At 40.6% G+C, this 22,699-nt stretch overlaps 1 protein-coding gene across 1 annotated transcript in view; it reads right to left on the bottom strand.

The window, feature by feature from the left end:
• Positions 1-4,518: 4,518 nt before the first annotated feature.
• The window catches only part of LOC126063572 (zinc finger protein 197-like), a 39,848-nt gene continuing 21,667 nt past the window's right edge, over positions 4,519-22,699 (bottom strand). Inside the window, 6 exon segments of the mRNA XM_049861925.1 lie at positions 4,519-4,680; positions 4,682-4,911; positions 13,807-13,933; positions 14,213-14,304; positions 14,653-14,812; positions 16,039-16,517. Of these exon segments, the coding sequence (XP_049717882.1) occupies positions 4,621-4,680; positions 4,682-4,911; positions 13,807-13,933; positions 14,213-14,304; positions 14,653-14,812; positions 16,039-16,517 (1,148 nt within the window). The 3' untranslated portion in view covers positions 4,519-4,620.

Below are 22,699 nucleotides of genomic sequence, written 5' to 3'. Positions count from 1 at the left end.
GGGGGTGATACTTCTACAGCACGGCTGTTTGAAAGTTCTTCTGTATGCCCCATATCCTTCTGGCCCATACACAATCCAGGAGCCTACAATTTCCTCACTATGCTGACTACCCTCATCAGCAGGTGACTATCTAGGTGTCTATCATATGCCCTACATGAGGCTCACAACCCAAGGGAACAACTTAGCTGCAGTTGTCAACACTCAAGATTTAAGGGGCTTTTTGTTGTATGTTTAGCAGGTGGTGACTGTCTCCTCTAAACCTCCCCTGTCCTGCTCTGCACTGTCATATTTCCCAAGGGTTATAAATACCGATTTAAACAGTATCACCCACAGAGACCCTTTGGCAGTGATGTTCTGGCTTCTGACCATAAGCATTTCTGAATTTAAATACCGGGATCCAGATTATGCTAGAATCTGTCAGGCACTGACCACTCAAATTCCCCGTTTGTTCTCTTTAGGACCCACTCCTTTCTGTGTGACACAGAGACAGCAGGGTGGTGGAGTGGTTAAGAACTCAGCTGCTAACCAAAAAGGTCAGTAGTTCAAACCCACCAGATGCTCCCTGGAAACTCTACTGGGCAGTCCTATAGGGTCACTGTGAGTTGGAATCAAATCACTGGCAACGGGTTTAGGTTTTTGGTCCTGTGTTTCTATAGGATTCAGGGTTTGGCTTTTCCACAGCAGCTACTACTACCTTTTCCCACCTGAGGCTCCCAATGCCCAGGACAGCTTGAAATGGGACACTGCTAACATCTGCAGAGTTTTTCTCTCTGTAAAGTATCTTCATATTCATTATCTCATAACAACTTTGTGAAGCAGATACTATTACTCCTGTTCAACAGATGAGAACATCAAGGCTCCGTAAAGTGATGGGATGTATTTGTTCAAGGAAAGCGGCAGAACTCATACCCAGGTTTTGAGACTTTAAACCTTAGGTCCTTTCTAGTTTTCACCCTTTGGTACCTTTCAGTCTGAGGAACTAGTAGTCCCCAAGGAGCTTTGGGGTTGAAGTAATAACACTTATAAATAACAACACTTAGGTGCTACTAGTATTAGAAAGCACAATCCTTGATATTAAGGTATTTATAGTACAGCTACTGAATTGGTTTTGAAAATTACAACACATTATTACCAACTCAAGCTCAAGAACACAGGATGAATTTTATCTACAAATGTACAAAGGGCACGGACTGAATAAATGAGTGATAGGAAGCAGGTTCACAGGTACTGACTGCCCAGGGGTATATTCTGAACTGGGTTCATCAGAGCTTGAAGGGCTGTGTGTACAAAGCTTAGGGAGTAAGATAAGTGCTTGAACAGAGTATTGTTTCAGAATATGTTTTCTGGCCAATACAGAATCCAGGAGCCTCTATTTCCTCACTGTGCCGACTGCCCTCATCACGGCAGGTGACAATCTATGCATATCGTGTGCCCTACGTGAGGGTCACAACCCAACGCAACAACTTAGCTGCAGTTTCTTAGCGTTCGAGTCATCCGTAGTTCAACAACGATAACATGTTGTTTGGAACTGCGAGTAACAGTGGCAGGGACCATCAGCTCAGAGGCTAGGGTTAAGGATTTTTCCCTACGAACAAGGAAAACAACACAGGACTATCCTTCCATTTTAATGGTCTACATCTGTCAAGCTCAAATTTGAAGGTTGAAAAATGAATTGTTTTCCTTGACATGAATGTTAATGTCTAGACATTTTTTTGCTAGACATACGTCTAGACATATTTTTTCCTGTAATAACCCAATATTTTTTTCCATAAAGACTAACGAGGCACCTTATGTAACTCCCTTAAATATTTTAAAAGCTATATTCTTAAAGAGTACTGAATTCCAAAGTTAGCTATCCACCATACTACCTTTTATTCTAAAAATGAGTATCTTTTGAGATTCAGGGAGTCTCCATTCTAATATTCAGATTTAATGAACAAACTTACATTATGCCATCTATAACTTATGCTCTAGACTTTGATCTCACCTCTTTTATCCAATTTTATTGACAACTGAACGACTTTACAAAGTACTTTCACAAAGATCCTTTCACTGAACGCTCAGAACCACCCTGTGAGGTAGGCATTATGTCAACATTTGACTTGGAGGGAAAACTGAGACTTTGAGGCTGGCTTAATCAAACATCACATATCTAGTAGGAGAAAGAGCCAGGACCCAAACCTAGCACTTCTGATTCCAAATCCAGTGATCTTTATAGGTTGTCCTCAAACAGCAGACCCTTTCACACACAAATCCACATCTCCCAAGTATGGATCATACTACCTATATAGACCTTCCGTAGCAGTGATGCTACCTTTAAAATATTTAGCACTATACATACATTTTCAGAATCAATGCCCACTTTTTAATACAAAGATATTTTTGCTATCATTTACAGCCACATTACATCTCATAAGACATAAATCCAGTTTCTTCAGAGTCCTTAATTGCTCCAAGGTCCCTTTCAAGGGTCATAACTTTCTGTAAGAGTCAATCATTAATTTTTTCCTTATAGGAACCATATACTGTCATTCCCCTAGCAGTTACTTAAGGAGTAGAGATTCTATTTGATTTTACATATATATACCATTAGATTTTCTGAATCTCTGCCTTGGACTCATTGGTATTCTGTAGCCAAGAGAATTCCTCCACGGTATGGATTTTTTTGTTGATGACGAAGGTCTGAAGTCTGAGAGAATTCTTTTTCAGACTCATCACATTCATAGGGTTTTTCATCTGTATGAATTTTCTGATGTACAGTAAGGTTTTTTCTTTGCCTAAAAACTTTACTACAATCGTTGCACCCATAAGGCTTCTCTCCTGTGTGGATTCTCTGGTGGCCAACTAAATTTCTCTTAGAAGTAAAGGATTTTCTACATTTCTCACACTCATAAGGTTTTTCCCCAGTGTGCATTCTTTGATGTACGACAAGGTTTTTATTCTGACTAAAGTCTTTTCCACACTCATTACACTTATAAGGTTTCTCCCCAGTATGGATTCTTTGATGTACCATAAGATTTCTACTAGAAGTAAGGACTTTTCTACATATATGACATTCATAGGTTTTTTCCCCACTGTGAATTCTTTGATGTTCAATAAGGTTTCTATTGTAAGTAAATCCTTTCCCACACTCATTACATGCATAGGGTTTCTCACCAGTGTGGATTCTCTGATGGGCTATAAGGTTTGAGCGATAACTAAAGACTTTTCCACAGTCATTGCATTTGTAAGATTTTTCCCTTGTGTGAATTCTCTGGTGTCCAATGAGGCTTTTCTTCAGAATGAAGCATTTGCCACACTCATTACACTCATAGGGTTTCTCACCACTGTGGATTCTCTTATGTTCAATGAGGTTTCTGTTAGAACTGAAAGCTCTTCCACACTCACTACATTCAAAAGGCTTTTCCCCGGTGTGGATTCTCCGATGTACAAGCAGGCTTGAATTGTAACTGAAAGCCTTTCCACAGTCCTCACATTTGTAGGCCTTCTCTTGTGTATGCAGTTTCTGGTGGACCATAAAACTTTTGCTCATAATGAAGGTTTTCCCACACTCTCGACATTCATAGGGCTTCTCCCCATTGTGGAGTCTCTCATGGTCAATGAGGTTTCTGTTAGAACCAAAGACCTTGCCACAGTCTTTACATTCAAAGAGATTCTCTCCAGTGTGGAACCTCTGATGTAAAATGAGGCTCTTCTTCAAAATGAAAACTTTTCCGCATTCATTACACTCATAGGGCTTCTCCCCATTGTGGAGCCTCTGATGGTCAAAAAGGTAAGCACTCTGAGTGAAGGCCTTCCCACACTCAGTACATTTATATGGCTTCTCTCTGCTGTGCATCCTCTTATGGTCAATGAGGTTTGACTTGGAACTAAAGATCTTACCACACTTTTTACAACCAAAGGTTTTCTTTTCTGTGTGGACTCTCTGGTGTAAGAGGAGGCTTTTACTCCGAATGAAAACTTTTCCACATTCTTTACACTTGTATGGGTTCTCTGCACTATGGAGTCGCTGATGGTCAACAAGGTAAGTGGTCTGAGCGAAGGTTTTTCCACATTCATCACATTTATAGGGTTTTTCCCCAGAGTGGATTCTTTGGTGCAGAATGAGACTTTTCTTCAGAATGAAAGCCTTCTGACACTTATTACATTTATAAGGTTCTTCCCCCTTGTGTAGCCTCTGATGGTCAATGAGGTAAGCATTCTGAGAGAAAACTTTCCCACACTCATTACATTTATAAGGTCTCTCTCCAGAATGGCGCCTTAGATGTATAATAAGGCCAGAATGCCTATAGAAGCCCTTTCCACACTCCTTACATTTGTAAGGTTTCTCCCCAGTGTGGATTCTCTGATGGTTTAGAAGGTAAGCACTTTGAGAAAAGGCTTTCCCACATTCATTACATTTATAAGGTTTCTCACCAGAATGGTTCCGTAAATGCATTAGGAGGCTTGAGCGCTGAATAAAGCCTTTCCCACACTCCTTACATTTATGAGGTTTCTCGCCAGTGTGGATTCTCCGATGGTTTATAAGATGAGAGATTTTATTGAAATGTTTACAACATATATCACATTTATAAAACTTCTTTCCTTCAGCACCTGTTAAACTTTCAGAAAGAGCTGACCCTAAAGCCAAGCTTTCTCCAAATTCTTTCCACTTCTGGACTCGTGTTTCTGATGGAGTTCTTCTCTTCTTGTCTCGTTCATGTGGGAAACCTTTCTTCATTGTATCTACCCTTTCCCCTGTTTCATTTCGCCACTGACTTGCCAACACTTGCCATGCACACTCCTCCTCAAAGTCAAGGACCTTGGGAACACTTCCTTGGAGTCTTTTTGATGTCCCTTTCTGAGAATCTGATCTTTGAGAAATGCCTGGTGTTGACGGCGCCTCCTCATTCTCAGTCATGGTCTCCCATTCTGGTAAAAGGAATTAAAAACGCAAATGTTACCACGTCCCTGTGTCTGTAAGAACAAGATCTTTAAATGACTTTAAAACACTCTAGAAGGGCATACTTTTATATGCATACAAAAAAGTTTCAGCAGTTTGAGGAGCAAAAGGAGAAACTTTTTGTTAGATGAAGATACAAAAAGCAGAGTATTACACTGACAGGATGTTGTAAATGCATTATCATAGAACTCACCTTGAGATACTTCTAAGCTCTCTGTCTTCAAGGAGCAGATAGAAAAATAAAAATGTTACTGGGAAAATAGATGCAAGGAACAATGGAGAGAGAGAACATGGGATCTTATGTATGTGGTTCAGATCTGAGGCTCAGGAAGTTAGATGGAACTGGAAGGACCACTGGGCTTAAAAGCATTGTCCGTCTTTCCTCCATGCTAGGAAAACGGAAACTCTAAAGGAGGAAAACACACCTAAAAACTCTGAAAGATAATTTTTAATTTTTGAAGAGTCAAATCAATGAGCACTTTTTAATTAATTGAAAGCAATTAACCTACAGGGGGGAAAAAAAACCATTAAGCAGCAGCTTAATTCTTATAAAACTCTCCCTCCCAACCCAGTACCGTCGAGTCGATTCCGACTCATAGCAATCCTATAAGACAAAGTAGAACTGCCCCATAGAGTTTCCAAGGAGCACCTGGCAGATTTGAACCGCTGACCCTTTGGTTAGCAGCCGTAGCACTTAACTACTACGCCACCAGGGTTTCGAAATCCTTTTAAAATTGAGAAATGGAAATGACGCGGTTGAACTAGTTAATCTCCACGGTCCCTTCTACTCAACATTCTCAAATATTTTAAGGTATGAAATTATTTCTGTGAAAAAGTTTCAAAATTTACTTTCAAAGTACCTAAGTATGAGAAAAATTATGAACTAATTCCCCAAATTATTTAGTAAGTAAAGCTCTATGAAAAACATTAGCTTGTATCTGAGTATAAGAATACTTTTCTTCTACCTACATGTTAAGAAAAGACACGGGAAAGGAGTTTTTTATTTCATTATGAACTTCTTTAGGTTTATGACAAGGTAGAGATGTAAAACATTCAATAAATATTAACTTGAACTACAGACAATTTCAGGTCAGGCCCTAATATTTTGGGATTCCAGTAGAACCGCCAATCACATTGCCCTACTCCACTTTCATGTGGCTGCAGGGATCATGTGACCTAGGGCAATCCAGTATTAGCACGCTAAGTTTCCGGTCCACAGCGACTGGATCAAGGAGTGGTTTCATGATTCAAACAGGGTGTTAGTGTCCTCCATGATATCTGACACAGGGATGCTGGTAGAAAGGAGAGCTCTCTTTCTTTATATAATGAAGCAATCTCTAAAGAAGCTTTAGTTCTGCCTAATGCTAAGACAGAAACCTAGAAGTGCTGTTTGTGGTTAAATTGAGGCGGAAAATGGCTAAGAAATTAGCAAATGCTGAGACAGAAACCTAGAAGTGCTGTTTGTGGTTAAATTGAGGCGGAAAATGGCTAAGAAATTAGCAACTCATCTATCAGTAACTTCCTAGCTAATTAAACTATCTGCTGCTTTAGTGCAGGATTCAGACTGCCCATGCACTTACTGAGCGGGGGACTTGGTATACTGAAAAATGTCAGAATGGATAGAGGGAGCTGGTTACTTTCCGGTGAAGTCCTGCAAGGACCAGGTTTCTCTACTTCTAATTCTCCTCCCCTCCTCTAATCCATGCCCACTCCATTACTAATTATGTTTCCAACAAGTAAATTTGACCATGTCACTCACTTTCTTAAAATCAACAGACCCTCATTGTCTAAAGGATAAAGTACAAACCACCCGCACAGCCCGTAAGTGATGGCTTTACCCACTGTCTGCTTATTTTTCTGCTATCACCTCTTATCCGTACCTCTTATTCCTGTAGACTCTAGCCATGATGATCTACTTGGAGCTGCCCAAACATGTCATGAGTCTGGTAGCTTCTCTACCACTGTCCATGCCCTTCTCTCTGCTTGACTGAACTTCTCTTCTCAACTCCCTGCATGCCTTCTTCCTACCCTTTTAAAACTAAGCTTGACTCACCCCCTCTGGAAATTACTATTGACCTTACAGAAATAAAAAGGATTCTAACGGAATACTATGAACAATTGTGTACTAATAAATTAGACAACTTAGGCAAAATAAGCAAATTATTGGCAAGATATAATTACTAAAATTGACTCAAGAAGTAGTATATCTAAACCAACCTATAACAAGTGAAGAGATGGTGATGTAGAGATCAAAAAAACTACATACAAGGAAAAGTCCGTACTCAGACTGCTTCACTGGTGAATTCTACCAAACATTTAAAGAATTAATACCAGTTCTTCACAAATTTTTCCCCAAAATAAGAGATGGGAACACTTTCCAATAAATTCTCTGAGGACAGTATTACCCTTGATACCAAAATCATACAAAGAAAACACTACAAAATAAAACTACAGAATGATGTGTCTATGAATATAGACACAAAATTCTCAAGAAAGTATTAGCAAACAAAATTCATCAATGTGTAAAAAGGGTTATACACCATAATCAAGTGGGATTTATATGCCAGGACTGCAAGGTTAATTTAACACTCAAAAATCAATTAATGGCATACCCCATACCAAAGGAAGGAAAAACCACATGACCATCTCAATAGACACAGAAAAAGCATTTGACAAAATTCAACACTCTTTCGTTGTAAAAAACACTCAACAAATTATAAGTATATGTAACTTCTTTAACCTGATAAAGGGCATCTACAAAAAACCAGTTAACATCACACTTAATGTGAAAGAAGAGGAAGAACAAGAGAAGGACATCTGCTCTCGCCACTTCTATTCAACGTGTACTAGAAGTTCTGTTGCTGTTGTTAGGTGCTGTTGAGTCAATTGTGACTCATAACAACCCTATATGGCAGAGGAGAACTGCTCCATAGGGTTTCCTAGGCTGAAATCTTTACAGAAGCAGATTGCCAGGTCTTTTCTCCCATGGAGCCACTGGTGGGTTCGAACCTCAGACCTTTTGGTTAGTAGCCAAGTGCTTAACCACCAGGGCTCCTTACTGGAGGGTCTAAATAGCCAGGGCAATTTGGCAAGAAAAAGAAATATAAGGTATCCAGAATGGAAAGGAAAAATACCTATATTTGCAGATAACATGATCTTGCATATAGAAAATCCTAAGAAATCCACTAAAACTATTAGAACTACTAATAAACAAGTTCAGCAAGGATGTAGGATACAAGATAAAGACACAAAAATCACTAGTATGTTTTTACACTTCTCTGGGTGGCTCAAGCAATTTGTAATCAGCCACTAACTTAACGTGTGGGTTCAAACCCACACAGCAGCAGTACAGAAGAAAGCCTTGCTGATCGGCTTCCATAACGATCACACCTTAGAAAAACCTATGGAGCAGTTCTACTCTATAATACACGGGGTTGCCATAAGTCTGAATCAACTCAAAGGCCAATAGTTTTGGCTTTTTTTGGTTTTCTTTACGACTTGGAATCTACTCGATGGCAATGGGTTTGGATTTTTTGGTTTTATACACTAGCAATGAACAAGGAGTCTCTGGGAGGCGCAAATGGTCAAGCACTTGACTACTAGCCAAAAGGTTGCTGGTTCGAACCAAGCCAGAGCACCTGGCAATATGCTTCCGAAAGGTCAAAGCTTTGAAAATTCTATGGAACAGTTCTACTCTGCACATATGGGGTCACTGTGACTCGAGAGCAAGTAACAACAAGAAGCAATGAGCAATGTGAAAATGAAATTAAAAAAACACTTACATTAACATCAAAATAATACAATACTTACGAATAAATTTAATTAAAGAAGTATGAAGCCTGTATCTATGAAACGACAGATTATAAAACATTGTTGAAGGAAATCAAAGACCTAAATAAATGCAAAGACATTCATGCTTATGGATTAGAAAATTTAATACTGTTAAAATGGCAATATTCCCCAAATTGATACATGAATTCAACATAACACCTATCAAAATTCCAGGTGTTTTCTTTGCAGAAATTGAAAAGGTGATCCTAAATTCTATATGGAAATTCAAGAGAGCCAAAATAGCTAAAACAATCTTGAAAAAGAAGAACAAAGTTGAAGGACTCACATTTCCTGATTTCAAAATATACTATAAAGGTATAGTAAAAAGACAGTGTGGTACAGACTTAAGAATAGACACACTGACCAATGGAATAAAATTGAGAGTTCAGAAATAAACCCTGACATTTACAGTCAATTAATTTTCAAAAAGGTACCAAAATAATTCCATGGGGAAAGAACAGTCTTTTCAAAAAATGGTGCTGGGACCACAAGGTAAAAATGTGCAAAATAATTAAGTTGGGCCCTTATCTCATACCATATACAAAGATAACTCAAAATGGATCAAAGGCTTAAATGTAAGAGATAAGAGTCTAAAACTCATAGAACAAAATCTAGAAATAAATCTGTATGACTATGGTTTCTTAGATATGACAACAAAAGCATAAGCAACAAAAGAAAAAAAAATAGACTTCATCAATCACAGGGAACTGCCAGAAATTCATGCTGGATTCAGAAGAGGATATGGAACAAGGCATATCATTGCTGATGTCAGATGGATCTTCGCTGAAAGCAGAAAATACCAGAAAGATGTTTACCTGTATTTTATTGGCTATGCCAAAATGACAGTGTGAATCATAACAAATTACGGATAACACTGTGAAGAAACAGAATTTCAGAACACTTAATTGTGCTCATGTGAAACCTGTACATAAAACAAGAGGCTACTTCATGGTTTAAAATCAGGAAAGATGTGTGTCAGGGTTGTATCCTTTCACCATACTTATTCAATCTGTATGCTGAGCAAATAATCGGAGACGCTGGACTATATGAAGAACGGGGCATCAAGATTGGAGGACGGCTCATCAAAAGCCTGCAATATGCAGATGACACATCCTTGCTTGCTGAAAGAGAAGAGGACTTGAAGCATTTACTGATCAAGATCAAAGAATACCGCCATCAGTATGTACTGCACCTCAACATAAAGAAAACAAAAATCCTCACAACTGGACCAATAATCAACATCATGATAAACAGAAAATATTAAAGTTGTTAAGGATTTCATTTTACTTGAATCCACAATCAACATGAAAGCAACAGTCAAGAAATCAAATGATGTACTGCATTGGGCAAATCTGCTGCAAAAGACCTCTTATAGAGTGTTAAAAAGCAAAGATGTCACTTTGAGGACCAACGTGTGCCTAACCTAAGCCATGGCATTTTCAATCACTTCATATGCATGTGAAAGCTGGACAGTGAATAAGAAAAACAGAAGAAGAATTGATGCCTTTGAATTATGGTGCTGGCGAAGAATATTGAATATACCATGGACTGCCGGAAGAATGAACAAATCTGTCTTGGAAGAAGTACAGCCAGAATGCTCCTTAGCAGTGAGGATGGTGAGACTTCATCTCACATATTTTGGACATGTGATCAGGAGGGACCAGCCCCTGGAAAAGGACATCATGCTTGGTAAAGTAGTGGGTCAGTGAAAAAGAGGAAGACCCTTGACGAGATGGACTGACACAGTGGCTGAAACAATGGGCTCAAACACAGCAATGATTGTGAGGATAGCGCAGGACCGGGCAGTGTTTCGTTGTGTGGTACATGGGGTCACTATGAGCTGGAACTGATGTGACGGCACCTAACAACAACAACAGGATTGCTATAATCAAAAGGACAACAAACGTTGGTGAGGATATGGATAAACTGGAATCCTCATATGTACACTGGTAGTAAGACTGTAAAATGGTGCAGCCACTTTGGAAAGCAGTCTGGCAGTTCCTCAAATGATTAAACAGAGTTATCATATGACCCTGCAATTCCATTCCTAGGTATATTACCAAGAGAAATGAAAACATATGTTCACACAAAAACTTGCACACAAATGTTCCTAGCAGTATTATTCTCAATAACATTCAAAAGTGGAAGCAATCTTAATGTCCATCATCTGATGGATAAACAAAATGCGGTATACCCATGCAATGGAATCTCATTTAGCGATAAAAAGGAATGAGTACTGATTCACGCTACAAGATGGATGAACTTTGAAAACACTACGCTAAGTAAAAGAAGGCAATCACAAAAGACCACATATGGTATGATTCCATTTATATGAAATGTGCAGAATAGGCAAATCTATAGAGACACAAAATATATTGCAGACACCTTCTAGTGTTTGCCCAGGGCTATAGGTGAGAGTTGCAAGAAATGGGGGATGATGGCTAAAGGGTATGGGGTTTCTTTAAGAACATGAAAATGTTCTTAAATTGATTGTGATGATGGTTGCACAACTCTGCGAATGTACTAAAATCCACTGAACTGCGCACTTTAAATGGGTGAACTGTATAAAATGTGAATTAGATCTCAATAAAGCTGTTACAGAAAAAAGTCACTTCCTCTGGTAAATCCCTCCCTGTCCCGGATGGAACTAGAAAAACAATGTAAGACAAAATTCAAATTCCTAAAAAAGGCCAGACTTACTGGACCAAGGAAACGCTGGTGGCGTAGAGGTTAAGTGCCATGGCTGCTAACCAAAAGGTCGGTAGTTCGAATCCACCAGGCGCTCCTTGGAAACTCTATGGGGCAGTTCTACTCTGTTCTATAGGGTCGCTATGAGTCGGAATCGACTCAATAGCAATTGGTTATATGGGTTACTGGGTCAAGAGAGATGAGAGAAAACCCCAAGACTATCACCCTAAGATACCCTTTGAACTTGGAACTGAAGCCACTCCTGGAGGTCACCTTTCAGCCAAATAATAGGTTGGCTTATAAAATAAATGACACCCACTTAAACAATCAACTATATGAGACCAAACAGAGGGGAAGGGAGCTAGATCAATGGAAACGGAACAAACAGAATGGAAACGATGAGAAAGCTGACACACTGTGAAAACTGTAACCAAAGTCATGGAACAATCTGTACAAAAATTGTTAAATCAGAACCTAATTTGCTAAGTAAACTTTTACCTAAAACACAACAAAATATTTTTTAAAAATGCAAAAATAATGTTGAAAGGCAAACAAATGGGAAAAACATACGTAACACTTGACAAAGAGTTATGTCTCTCTATATTAAAAAAAAATAAGCTCCACAATAAAAAAAAACACAGGGAGGATATAAATAGGAGAAAAATGACCAACAAACATGTGAAAAGGTAAGAAACGCAAAACAAACAAAAAGACGGTATTATTCATCATTATTCATCTATCTAGCAAAGATTCAAAAGACTGACCATATCATAAACATACACAGGAATATGGGTCTTCTTGTACTCTTTCTGTGAGACTGTAAATTCTTAGAAAGAAGTATGGTAATATGTACCAAGATATAAAACCTACAGAATGTTTGACCCACTATTGACACTGCTTAGAAGTTACTTTCAGGATATATTTTCCTAAGTATAAAAACATATAGTATAAATTACTGTGAACAATAAAATAACTTAGTAAGTTTGCTGGATACAAAATTAATATATAAAAATCAATATTTTTACATAGGCAAACAACAGTTAATTAGAAAATATCAGGTAAGACTCCAGTTCCTAAGAATAAACTTAACCAGAAATATGCAAGATCTAGATAAATATGATTTTAAAACAAGTCTAAAATACATAAAGGTAAAAAAAATAAAATTTTAATTAACAAATAGAATGGCATGTAATATTCTTAAATAGAAATATTCATACCATAGAACTGTCAATGTAAAGTATGATACACAGACAATGGAATACTATGCCACCACTTGTTGTTGTTAGGTGTCGTCAAGTCAGTTCCAACTCATAGTGATCCTATAGGACAGAGTAAACTGATACCATAATTTTTATTTCAGTCAAAGTTAGATCTTGAGGCTGATTCTTCAGTTTGTAATGTCTGTTTCTTCAAATAAAATCCCACTCTTTTCTTCTTCAAGACCCAGTTCAAATGCTCCCTCCTTTACAGCCTTTCCTAAACCCTAGGAAGGGAACTGGTTGCTTTGTCCTCTGTGTTTCTGTCAAACAGGCTTATGCCACTCACACCTCAATGATCGTACTTGGCCTCGTATGTTATATATTCTTTCTATGCTTACCTCCCAAACCATAGTAAGCTATTCATGGGGAAAATCACATCGTTCCCACCACATGATAGGTGTTCAATGTTTGCTGGAAATAGAAATGGCTAATAAAAATACAAAAAAGGAAAACTCATATTTCATTACTAATCAAAGAAATTCACTGCAGAATAAACAGACATAACTTTTTTCTTATTAGCAAAAAATTTAAATGTTTATTTAAAATTAAAAAACGGGATTACCCAGTGCCAATGAGGGGGGAGCAAAAGGATCGTGGTTATGCACTACTGGTAGGAGCAGAAGAGGCCAGGGAGCATTATAGAAAGCAACGTGGCAGTACGAAGCAAGAGCCCCAGATCCATTCACTCGGGCCTGGTAATTCTACTTCTAAGAAGTAATGAAAAGCCTTAGGCACAGAGACGATTATGACAGCAATTATTTCAATAAGGAAACGACTAACTGAACTATAGTACAAATTGTGTGGTAATATAAATAATACTTGCAAAGAGTTTGTAATAGTACAAGGGCAAGAAGAACATAATGGAAAGCAGGCTATATACCATGCACACATACGTATTTGAAAAATGTAAAAAAAACCTCAAACACAAAAAAAGGTAATACATTAAAATGTAGCTGTCGGCAAATAGTGGAGTTAAGAAAAATTTTTTCTTTCTCTTTTTCTAAAATAAGTATATACTACTTTCATAATCAGAAAACAAAGGCTGACGAAACAAAGATTAGCATTATGGGAAGAAAGGGTGCTTACCTAGGGAGGTCACGTTTCCGTAATTCTCCAGCATCACATCCCAGTACAAGGCCCTCTGAATTGGGCCCAGACAGGCCCATTCCTCTGAAGTAAAGCATACTGATACCTCCTCAAACATCACCAACTCCTGGAACAATAGGTGTGTGCCAGATTACTCATGCCCAGGAATGTCCCTACTGAAAGGTTCCTTTCACTTATGGGGAAGGGATACATCATGAGGTCATGAAGTAGGCAAGGGATATCATGGAGAAATAAGAGCCCAGGTACAGTCTGTCATCCAGTAGCACAGACTTTGCTTTAGAGATGGGAACTGCCTGGACAGCAAAGCACTAGTAGGAAAGACGGCACGGCCACAATTAGGTAGTATGGATAGGGTCTCAGGAAGGAAAAAGGGTGCAAACCCTACCTGGGGCTGGGCTGTTAGGAGCATGAGAGCCATTAATTGATTTCTTGGGTTCTCTTCCTGGGAAAGGGCAGAAGCTTCGGGGGCTAGAGCATCTGAGGAAGGAGAAAAGGCTGCATGTGAGATTATGACTGCTCCTGCCCACCACGCAAGCCCTTTACCCCCTACACACAGGCTACATATTTATGGCTACAAGATGACCTACAAGCATTTTCTGAATGATCCTTATGTGCAGGGCTGGAACGCAAAGAGTAGCAATAATAACGCACGGAGGGACCCAGAAAAGGACAAGAGGGAGAGCAGCAGAAAAAAAACAAAGAGCTTGGTACTATGAGGAATTCCTATACAGAGCAAAAGGAGAGAGAGCAATTCCCTGGGAGTAGGGGGATGAGCTCAAGTAAGGGTCCTGAGGAAATTCAAAGCCAGGGCCACTGAGTAAGCACCGTGCTGAGGATCCTGGAGGTTAAACACCACTGGGTCAGGAGGAGGACTCGGGCATGCTCCAGCTGATATGTGGCTGTCGGCACATGCAGAAGGAAGCGTGGTTCCTGGACAGCTCATCCCCTCCTGCAGAGTGTCCTGGGCCTGGGTAAGAACTGGAACCTGGAAACAAGACAAAATAAGCTGGCTCTCCTTGTACCTCCAGAGAGTGGACTCACCTAACCACCTTGGACCTCTTTCTGCCCACAATCCAGAACTGTGAGATCAGAGATACCCACCTCGAGTATGGAGCATCAAAACAGCAGTAAAGCTTTGCCTTGAGAACAATGGAGCTGCCATTATGCCCTTATGGCACTGGTGACCTCTCCCACAGGAGACTGAACAGAACAGTGGGGACAGAAGCCAGACCTGGGGGTGGGTTAAGGAGGGAATGGGAAGTAACGAGCAGTAATTAAGAGCATGGATTTTAGAGTCAGACCTGGGTTCAATCACAACTCTTCTACTTATTTAACACCTTTACTGGTTCCTTCCTGCCCCAATAGAAGGAACACTAGAGTGGGAACCTAGACACTCGGCTTTGCTGCCAGCTACATGTCTGACCAACCTCAGGCAATTCATTTAATCTTTCTCTGCCTCAATTTTCTTATCTCTCAAATGAGGAGGATGATCGATTAGTGATTTTTAATGAAACAGATAACTTTAAAATTCTTTATTATGATTAAAACAAATAAGCCCATCCTTGGTACCACTCCCTAGTTTAAGCTACGGATCAGATATCATATATCCAACTCATCATAAAAAAAGGGTTTTTAGTGGGCTACAAACTGACAGAAAGAGATCTCACAGGAACACCAGAGGCTATATAAGGATTTCAATTCAACTGTCAAGGATATAAACTTTTTATCAGTTTTCAACCCAGTCCCTTGGCTCCCAGGATCCCCAACGACGGCACAGGGCCACACGGGGAGGCCTTACCAGACCTGGAAAGCTTCATTCTTCCTGTGCCAGAGCTTATATCATCATTCTAAACGGACTTACACAAAAAATACATAGGCTTCTATTTAGCAACACCTACAAACATCATCTTCTTCAGGATCTTGAACCAAAGTCAGCATTAGCAAGCATCACCCGGAGTGGGGGAACAGGCAAAGCAGAGTCAATGCCTTTCTGCTGATTCTGAGTTGGGCCCAAAGAGTCCAAACGTAAATCCATTTCTCTGCAAAGACATTCTATGGTTGGAACGGCTCATGAACTTACTTTAATTAGCATTAGAGTTGCCAGTGTGGTACTGTTAATAAAAATCACAGGATCACCCTCCAGCCCAGCCTGCCCTGCCTCAGTTTTCTCCTTCCCTCTATTCCAGATCTTCCCCCCTCCCACTGTCTCACTTTTAGTGCTGGTCCATCAAGGTCTTTCTGCAGCTCCTCTACTAGGGCCACGGCCTCCTCCCCACTCCCAGGGCGATGCAGCTGCACCCAGGTCCGGAGCTCCCCAGGCAAGATGCTCAAGAACTGCTCGAGCACCAGCAGCTCCAGGATCTGGGCCTTGGTGCGTGCTTCTGGCCTCAGCCACCGGCGACAGAGCTCCCGGAGTCGGCTCAGGGCCTCCTGGGGCCCAGATGTCTCACTGTACCGTAGCTGTCTAAAGTGCAAGTGGGAGGTCTCCCAAACAGAAGAGCTGCTCCCTTGGAGGCTGGTTCCCCATTTCCAGACATCGTCCTTTCCCTTCACAAGACCTTCTTGTCTCAGAGCATTGTGGGCCCAATTTTCTCTTGTCATTGTTGTCATTCGCGAAGGCTCCTCTCCAGGCCAACCACAATCCTTTCTTGACTTCTTCCTTAGATCGTGGAGAATATCATCTACAAGACCTCAAGAAATCAATGTTAAAGTTAGCCAAGAGAAACAGCCAACTTTCCAGACCTTGCTCAGTTCCCAGTAATAAATGGAACCTCCCTTCCTCTGACAGAAGTGCCCTGCCTAAGGGCCTCAGGGACGCATACAATCATGTTATCCAGACCACTGCTGAAGCCAAACTCATGTGATTCCTTTGGTCTTTATTCATAGCATTTCCTCCACCTGATTACAATAAACATTGTCTCACGTACTTTGGACATGTTATCAGGAGGGACCAGTCCTGGGAGGACATCATGCTTGGTAAAGTGGAGGGTCAGTGAAAAAGATGAAGAGCCTCAATGAGATGGATTGACACAGTGGCTGCAACGATGGGCTCAAGCAATGACGATTATGAGGATGGTGTAGAATCAGGCAGCATACATGGGGTGGCTATAAGTCAGAATCGACTCGATGACACCTAACAACAAAAATTACAACAAACTCTTTATCCATCACTTTAGCAACAGACATCCTGGCTACTCCTGAGTGACCTTGAATGAGTTACCTCACATCTGGGCCTTAGTTTCTTAACCTGCAGAATAGGGATAATAACAGTCCATCTTATAGAGTTGCGAGAATTTGATGTCTAAATATATGCCAAAATTTTGCAATATAGTAAGGACTTAAACGTCAGTTATTATCCTTCTGTAACTAGACTTTTTCCTATGTTCAAGACAGTCAACAAGCAATCAGTCTTAATGCTGACACACATGAGATAAAATCCTAAAGCCTTCTCAATTAACAAACAAAGCTAAATTAAGTTCTGTGTAGCTTTGCGGTACATACTTTGAATTCTCTGAAAATCATTCAATCTATTAATCAAAATATTTGGATAAATTTGAATAGTGTTTTATTATACAGAATTTAGGCTTACTTCCCTCTAGAGATCCTTTTCTGCTCTTTAGAAATAACATTTTTCTGATTACAAAATAAAAAACTCGTAAAACCGGAAAACACAAAAAATGGTTACCAGAAAATAATCATGCTATCATTTCGGATTATGTCCTTTCAGTCCTTTTCCTATATACCAATTTGAAGGGATCATAAGGTTGGATCCAGCTGTACTGCTCTGTTACTTGCTTTCCTCAGAAAGTATGTCGTAAATATATTAAATATTTTACGTCATTATTTTTAAGAGCTGTATTAGTCCATTCACACTTTAAATAGTCCTCTGTTGTTAAACATTTAGGATATTTCTAATGCTTCCACTATCATAAATAAAGCCATAATGACTACCCTTGCTAACACACTGTTCGTTGCATCTCTGCTTATTTCTTCAGTATAAATTCCAAGAAGATAAATTGTTAAGCCAAAGGGTATACATATTTTTAAGCTTTTAAAGTTATAACAGTTATGTCACCATCAGCAACATATGCCAACACCCTCACTGATTTTATTTAATACATGAACCCTTAAGGAGCTTGTTTATAAAAAAAAAAAATAAACACAATTACAGTATAATGAGTTAAACATGATAACAAGCAAGCACAGAATGGATTCACAAAAGGTAATGTTGGATTGGGCTTTAAAGGAAAAATGAAAAGATCACTGGAGTATCAGGAAAGCCACTCCAGGAAGAAACTACACGTTCAAAAGCACAGGAGTGACTGTACATACGACTGTTAGAAATGTGCTTTGCAAACCAGAGGAGGGAAGTAAACTTTGGAGGCCAGGTTGCAGGAGGAGTGTCAAAAAAACAAAAAACCAAACCCAGTGCTGTCGAGTCAATTCAGACTCATAGCAACCCTATAGGACAGAGTAGAACTCCCCCATAGAGTTTCCAAGGAGCATCTGGAGGGTTCGAACTGTCGACCCTTTGGTCAGCAGCCGTAGCACTTAACCACTATGCCACTGGGGTTTCCAGGAGGAGTATAGAGAGGTAAAAAGCAGCAGAACAAGGAGGGCAATCTTGTCCTGTAAGCAACGAGCAACCATTAAGGAGGTTTTACTTTACATTTTTCCTTGTTATTTTTTTTTAAGTAGGTAATATATTCGCTTGGCTCAAATTTTAAAATTACGAAATACATGTAGAGTTTCCTTCTCCCCATTAGTTTATGTATTTTTCCAGCTATTTATATACACAAGAAAATGTGTATATATATTGTTCCGTACATTCCTTTTTTCATAAATGGTAGAACACCATGAAACAATGTGCTGTACCTTTCTTTTCTCAACGTATCTTAGAGATCTTTCACGTCAGGACTTAAAAGAAATTGCCTCTCCTGCCTTTTTATGAATACATGGTATTACTGGATGGATGTGCCATTAATTTACCTATCTCGGACTGATGGGGAAGGTTCCTGGGTGGCACAAGTGGTTTGTGGTCAGCTGCTAACCTAAAGGTTGGCAATTTGGACCCAACCAGTGGTGCCGTGGAAGAAAGGCCTGGCAATCTGCTTTGGTAAAGATTCAAAAATTCCACTGCCATCCAGTCGAGTGTGGGTGGCACATGTGATTCGTGGCTGCTAATCTAAAGAAAGCCCTAGCAAACTGCTTCCGTAAGGATCACAGGCAAGAAAACCCTATGGAGCAGTCCTACTCTGTAACACACAAGGTCACCATGAGTCGGAATCAACTTGATAGCAACAGGCTTGGTTTTGTACTGATACAGGACTCCCTGCGTGTGCAAACAGTTAATGCACTTGGCTGCTAAGAGGTGCCTCAGAATAAAGGCCTGGTGGTCTACTTCTGAAAAATTAGCTGTTGAAAACCCAACGGAGCATAGTTCTACTCTGACACACGCTGGGTTGCTATGACTCAGAATCAACTTAATGGCAACCTTTTTTTTTTTTTTGGACAGGACATTTAGGCAGTTTTCAATTTTTTCTTATTAACAATATTATCATCCATGACCTTAGATATATTTCATTTTGCATATGTACAGGAATATAGGAGAACTGCTGGATCCAATGGTTTGTGCATTTATAATTTTGGTACTGCCAATTAGCCCTTCATTGGGATTGTACCAGTTTACAATTTACACTCTCATAAGCATTAGAGACACGAGAGTGCCTGTTTCTTCACTCACCAATACAGAGCTGTCAAAGTTTGGGATCTTTGCCAAATTGTTAATTTGCATTTCACATGAATGAGTCTATCATTCAGGGCTGCTCCTATTTTCTTTTCTGTTATGAGTTCATAGACCATGCTTCTTTTGGGGTGTTTGGTATTCTTAATTTGTACACACTCTTTATATCACAGAAAAATTAGTCCTTCTCTTACAAAATTTTCCCAGTTTATCATGTGACTTTTAACTTTGCTTACAGTGGTTTTTGACATGCATTCAATCTTATTGCTTCTGGGTTTTCTGTCATAATTAGAAAGGCCTTACTCGCTTGAAGGATAAAGGGAGTTTTAAGTAACTGGGTCAGGAATCTATAAGGAAAGAATAAAAGGGAAGGGAGGGCTGGAAATCCGGAAGGCCAGTTAGGTTTAGCAATTGCTGTTAGGTGCTGTCGAGTCGATTTTTAATCATAGCGACCCCATGTGACAGAGACGAACTGCCTCATAAGGTTTCCTAGGATGTAATCTTTACTGGAGCAGACTGCCAGGTCTTTCTCCCATGGAGTCTAAACAAATGATTCAGTACTGAAGTACGTAGCAGCAGGGATGAAACAGAGCTGGGTAAAAGTAAGCAATTTTTGATAACTGATGTGGAGGTCAATTGACTGACGTGGAAAGAAGTTAAAAAAAGGATTGCTGAGTAATTTTTTATTGCATATCATGATAACTCTACTCTTATTTTGCAGATAAAAATAACAAATCCTCAAAGATACATTATTTTGTTTGTTTCTCAAAAAGACAAAAAGGTTTGTGAGGCAGATGGTATCACCCCCCAGTTTAAAAGGAACCAAAGGAGGCTCAGAGGAGCCAAGTAATTCATTTAAGCCCACTCAGCTAGTTATGTCATGGGAGCAAATTCTGAACTCAGGATTCTAATTCCAAAATCTCGAAATAACTCCATCTAAAAAGAAGCTTCTGAATCCCGAACAACAAATATCCTAAAGCAATGATTTCCAAATGCTAGTCCATAATAAAGCTTTAACCTGGCAAGCTGTAAAAGGGGAAAAGTAATAACTATACATGGTCACTGATGGAATGGCAATGATCTTTTTGCAAAAAACGGCCTTCATTCCAAGTTTATGGTCTCATCACTTTTTTGGCGTTAAGAAGTATTCTGTGAAGTACTGGTTGTATAGGTGGCCTAAGTTTTGCTTTTAAATGCCATTAGTCTGCAAATGTAATAGATGGCAATTGGTCCATCCCTCAAAAGAAAAAAACAGTCCACTACTCTGGGGAAGTCTCGAGCAGCTACTCCGCGCCAGCCTGAGAAGCCGCGAGGGGCGCAATGGCCTGCGGTGGAGGACCTGGCTCCCGAGGCGGCAGTACTCAGTGCGGCAGAAGATCCTATGTAAGTCCGGGGCCAGCACAGAGGCGCGCACAGGCTCGGAGATACTGCTCTCAAGGCCTTCCCCGAGCCGGCTGCAGGCCCCAGCCGCAGCCACGGTGGCGGACTCCGACTCGGGGCAGGAGACGGTGCTGGGGGGTCCCCGCCGGGAGGCGGCTGGCCAGGGATGCACGGCCCCAGCGAGCCCAGTCCCGCGCCAGGACCGCCAGCCGCGCACTCCCACCCGCCCACAAGCTCAGCCCGCTCACCGGGAGCTCCCGCGGCGGCTCCGGCCCTGGGTAACGTGGCCTCGGCACCTACACACCTGAAGTTGACACCAGAATAGGGGGCGGCGGCAACCCAGACCCAGAATAATGGCTGATCCGCCGCTACCGCTACTTCCGGTCGCTCAATACCTCCTCCCTGCTGGTCGGGCTCTCTAGAAAGCTCCATCTCTGTGGTACCTTGCTGTTCCCTTTCGGAGGCGCGGGGGCGGGGCTCTTGGGACCCTGGTTCCACGTTCGTCTCAATAAGGGTTCGGTGGGGGCTGCTGGGTTCCACATTGTGAGGATGATGCAGAGATGAATGGCAGGGCCCAAGCCCTCAGGGCGCTTGTTCCCTCCTGAAGGATTTGCATTGCAAATGAAGTTGATAGGGAGCACAGTCTGTTCAGGTAAAGTCCAACCGTATATAGCTCTTGGTCCCATAAGGTTATAATACAGTTCAGAAATCCGGTGAATGGGAGGTATCATACCCGGACATAGCCAACCAACAGCTTCCCACACATAACACATGTTATCTCAAGTCTTTTGTATACACCTAGTCCCCAGGTTACAAGGTCCATTCCTAAGTCTGTCTTTAAGTCGAATTGGTAGGTAAGTTGGTACAGGTAGATAAGGTTCTTACTTAGCATCAGTTAGTCAAATGTTTGTCTTAGTGTATAGTATGTAATTTACCTTTCTATGCATATAAAGGAACCCTGATGGTGCAGTGGTTAAGAGCTGCAGCTGCTAACCAAAAGGTCAGCAGTTCGAACGCACTAGCTGCTCCTTGGAAACCATATGGCGCAGTTCTTCTTTGTCCTATAGGTTCCCTACGAGTCAGAATCGACTAGAAGGCAACCGGTATGCATATAAAACACCTAAACACTTCCAAACCATGCGGTGTTTTTATGAGTGTCACAAAGTAGTGTGTTTGTTATTAAAAAACATTGTATTTCAAAGTTTTACTATAATAGGCTTTATGGCAGTCTGTTCTTAGGTAACAGTTTTCTCTAAGTCGGACATTTGTAACCTGGGGACCGCTTGTCATGTGATGTTCTCACAAAGTCCAGATCACATAATGTCATATTTCACAGAACATATTGTGGACATTAAGCGATGCATGACTATAACCGCTCATCTATCTGAACAACTGTGTGGATGATTTTCCAGTTTGTTCCAGAGCCTATGGCATTTCCCACATGTAAATAATAACATGGCTTATAAATCACTCCCTTGTAAATTCGCTTACTGTGTATTTATCTCTTGCACTAGTGATGAGGTAATGGTGTGCTGGTATGACACAATAATCAAGCTGTAGCTGTGAGGTCACATGCAGATGGGGGGACACCATCTCCTCTAGAGGAGGGGGTCTTTCCAGTTGCCCACCACCCTGGGTAAAGGTCAGTCGGATAAAAGGAAAATGGACCCTGAAATTCTCCTCAGTCCTTAGCCTCTTAGGTTCAGGTATTCTGGAGTTGACACTCCCGCTATTGGGCTGAGGCTGGAA

The sequence above is a fragment of the Elephas maximus genome, chromosome 20 (assembly GCF_024166365.1).
Source record: "Elephas maximus indicus isolate mEleMax1 chromosome 20, mEleMax1 primary haplotype, whole genome shotgun sequence".
Classification (NCBI taxonomy): Eukaryota; Metazoa; Chordata; class Mammalia; order Proboscidea; family Elephantidae; genus Elephas; species Elephas maximus.
The sequence above is the reverse complement of the archived record's forward strand: the minus strand, read 5'-3'. Positions and strand labels throughout refer to the sequence as shown.